This window comes from Borostomias antarcticus, assembly GCF_949987555.1.
Source record: "Borostomias antarcticus genome assembly, chromosome: 15".
NCBI lineage: Eukaryota > Metazoa > Chordata > Actinopteri > Stomiiformes > Stomiidae > Borostomias > Borostomias antarcticus.
Genome location: NC_140248.1, coordinates 18,642,119 through 18,645,961, shown reverse-complemented (window position 1 = coordinate 18,645,961; position 3,843 = coordinate 18,642,119). Strand labels below are relative to the sequence as shown.

The following is a 3,843-nucleotide window of genomic DNA, read 5'->3' as shown; positions in this document are numbered from 1 at the left end:
CTGGAAAATGGTTCATATAGAACCCTTTTCAGATCTGTAATGTTTATTCAACACATTTCAGGCTAGAAAGGAAATTGGATTCCAAAAAGTACTGCAAGGTGCTGAAAGGGGTTCTATTTGGAACTGTGGGGTTCTATACAGAACCTTTTTTCAGATGGTTCTTCTATTGGAGAACTATTATTATTCTATACAGTACCTTTTTGTTTGTAGAATGCCTAGAAGAAGTGGTACGGCCCTCTGCCCTGTTCCTCCTGAGGGTTCCGCTCCTGAATCACATGACTTGGCTGTTCTGTTTTCTAACACTCTGACAGAATAAAGAAGGAAACATAATGGTATACTTTTTAGGACAAGAAGACACCTGTCTCCTCTATAATTAGTCCCAAGATGGACTTCAAAACATGCCAAAGACAATTGTTCTGAGCAGTTGTTCAACCTAAATAAGTGTTACTTGTCCTAAGGTCTGCAGCCATCAATCACACCCGAAATACCCCACACACAGAAATGTCTTGTTGTCAGTGCAGATAGATTGAATTTAATTAAAAAATAAAATAGAAAATATTCCAATGACCAAATACTGTCTGTGCGAACATCATATGGGCCATTTCAAATTATCACTTTAGTTAATGTAGGGCCTCCAGTCAATGTAGGGCCTCCTGTTAGAATATGCATTCCAAGCATATTCTCACCAGGTCCTGAATCAACATGGGGGATCTTTGCAGTTGGATGTCACCTCTTTAGTTATCTCAGTCACTGAAGCTCCATGCCTGAGACACACTGAGAAAACACTTGAGTTCTGAGTTTGAGGGTCATTATCCAGGCAGATTCAATTGGCATGTTTCCAGTATGGGTTCATGAAAATGTCAAACTGACAAGTTAAACTGACCAAGTAATATTTATCTGATTTTGTAAACATAGGTTATTATAACTACGCTTACCTGTACAGTATGAAACACATGATTTCCTTTACTGAATGTGATTATGTGAATTTCTTTGTCACATTCTATCTACTGTGAGTATATCACAAGTCCCTGTCATAAATATTTATATTACTTTTAATATGTTTTATGCCTTGTACTTTCTCCACTGCTGTTACATAATCATACACTAATTTACAAGACTCAAATTGTCATTTTTTTATTAAAATAAATATACAATAAAATAGCAGTGTCCAGAAAAAAACACCCACAAAAAACATTCCAGTTTGGTTAATAATTCTCTTTTGCAGGCCAGTGATCAGAAGGATCTCTATCTGAGCCATGTTATGTTCAGATCAAAAACCTGGCATTGTCTCTATACAGGAATTCAGTTAATAATTACCATGTAAAATTCTCCAAAGCCTTTCATTCTTAGTTAACAAAGCAGCAGACTTTGCAGTTTGGGTAGGTTCTGTTCTGCAATGTCTTTTTCCATGAGCTATGTCCTTTGTATTCTATTCAACTCAAGTTATCCACTGTGGAATGTGTCTCTAATCAAGCACGAAATGCTAAAGCTCCCAATCCAAACCATTTGCCCATAAGATATACCCAACCCAATATTTAATAAATTACATTGTGTGATAATAATTCTGCAGAAGCCCTGAGATGTTGGGCTTGGATCCTCTTCACTGTGCCCTGTGGAGTCCTCACACGGTAAGGCTTGGAGCAGTGTAACCATCCATGTAGTGTTCAACAGTTGTTTCTCTTGTCAATCGATTTAAAGAACCAGGTGTGTGTTCTCTATAAGGGAGCTTGACCGCATGGGGTGAAAATAAATAGCCTAGTGCTTCATGTCATTTCAAAGTGTTTTTGAAAAGTTCATTTACATACATATCTCTCCACTGTTCGTTCACATCTTTTGCAGGTAACATAGCAGCACCAGTGGTATTTGCACTGACATCTTTCCACAATCTTCTCCATGTAGGCATTGTACCCACGACCACAGCACATAAGACTACAACTCCCACTGTCATTGGACGTCTTGTTGCACTGTCTGGAGACACACACAAAAAAAGATATTTCAGAAATAGGTTCAGCACATTTCAGATAATCAACATGTGAGAAAAAAATGTGTTTTGTTTCCAAGTTTGAATCAACCAGAATATGAAAGTACCTGTCCTGTGTGCCGAATGACCCATGCTTCTCGTTGTTCGTGCAGTAATCCGGAGAACTGACCAGGTAGATCAATTCGCTCTCTCTCACAGGCCGAACATCAAGCTCTTTGGGCACCAGCTGCTTCCTGGTTCCAACATAGCGATGCATCACCTTGGTAGCAGCCAGGTACTTCGATTTGAGGTCAGTGGCAATGTGGCTTATATCATGGAGGCCTTTCCAACATGTTTTGACAGAACAGGACCCAGACACCCCATGGCACTTGCATTTGGTCTCCTGCGCATCAACCAGTGCCTACAAGTAGAGCACAATATATTTTTAGAATATGAACAATAGACCAGTTTAGGGTTAGAATCATTCGAACCAGTTACAATATTCCACTCATGCAATGACACTATTTCAGCACATTTCAGCACATTTCAGCAGTCACTGCCTGGGATAGCCATGCGTAAAACTGGAAACACATGCGTAAAAGACGAAAGGCATCCTACCTGTCTCCCGACAGCGTTGTTGTGTAAGTGCATCAGTCTGAACGCATGTGGACCGGATCTGCTGTTCCTCATTGGTGCATCCGAGAAAGCGGAGCCCATCTGGAGACCGTAGCGAAGGTTATCGCCACATCCTCCCCATCTGAAGTCGGGCCCTGCCTGCTCAGCAGGTGCCGGGGCGCACGAGCAACTTGGAAGCTCCCCAGATGAGCAAGCCCTGGCGATGGAGTGACTCACCACGGCAGCAGCGAGTGAGAACACGAACGCAGATTCTCTAGTACCTGCAAGGATACAGAATGGATAAGTTAAAAGTCTGGAAAATGGTTAAATTAAGACTTTGGGAAAAAAAACATAGTTGTCTTTAAGTTAATTATCTGACGCTGAAATATACATTTAGCCTACCTTTCGCCAAGTCTGGCGTGAAACGAGGTGCATTTTCAATGGACGAGCAGTTCCATCGCATGTCACTTAATGTATTCTGACAGGTAGCTTTCGTCAACTTCGCTGCGTGGACAATACTGTGCATCAACTCAAGGTTTCTCCTACACAGTTGCAACTGATCGGGGGCCAGCCCGTCTAGCAGCTTGCAATGATGAGTTTGATTCCAACCAACTGAGTTACCGTTTACAGTAAGTCCCCTGTAAAAAATGAAACACTTGCATTTAGGTCACCAGACCGCTTCTCTTGCAGCATACTTTCGTGTGGTCACACCATCAAACAAATGTAGACTATTACGTGATTCGTTATAGTAAGGCTACAATTACATAAATCGTGAATACTTACAGCCAGTATATGGCAGCGCAGAAGTACGTGTTCAACATAAATGTCAGTAGAACTAGGTCCAAGTGGCATCTCATGGTGAAAAAGTATGTAAGGGCAATCAATTCTCTGTCGGTATCGTTCCAATCAGAATATATTCTTCTGGTACTCCAAAGGGCAAATGGCAAAAATGTCGTCCAGATCGATTCCCAGCCTGTTGTCCTCTCCCACACAGTAGGTCAGTGGTGTGACAGCAGCACCATGGAGCGTTCTTATGTCCCCTATACCTTAAACACGCCCCCATTCGATTGGCCGAAATGTAAATGGCCACTTGTGCGTGAACATAATAGGCCCATACTTAAAGTCACAATATTGCTACTTTAAAATACTGCTTCGATTGATGTATACTTATATGCTGTTACATTATTGTAAATCTATTCTGAGCAGTATTTGCAGTAGGCCTATTTGTCACCAACATTAGGCTAAATCTATTAAAGCCTATTTTTCTA

At 41.2% G+C, this 3,843-nt stretch overlaps 1 protein-coding gene across 1 annotated transcript; it reads right to left on the bottom strand.

Moving 5' to 3' along the window:
* Positions 1 to 1,793: 1,793 nt before the first annotated feature.
* On the bottom strand, positions 1,794 to 3,432 carry wnt11f2 (wnt 11, family member 2; the record flags this gene model as incomplete). Its single annotated transcript, XM_084450351.1, has 5 exons — positions 1,794 to 1,968; positions 2,089 to 2,381; positions 2,579 to 2,856; positions 2,978 to 3,213; positions 3,359 to 3,432. 5 exons carry the CDS (start codon positions 3,430 to 3,432, stop codon positions 1,794 to 1,796), a joined length of 1,056 nt encoding a protein of 351 aa, XP_084306477.1.
* Between the last annotated feature and the right edge of the window lie 411 nt (positions 3,433 to 3,843).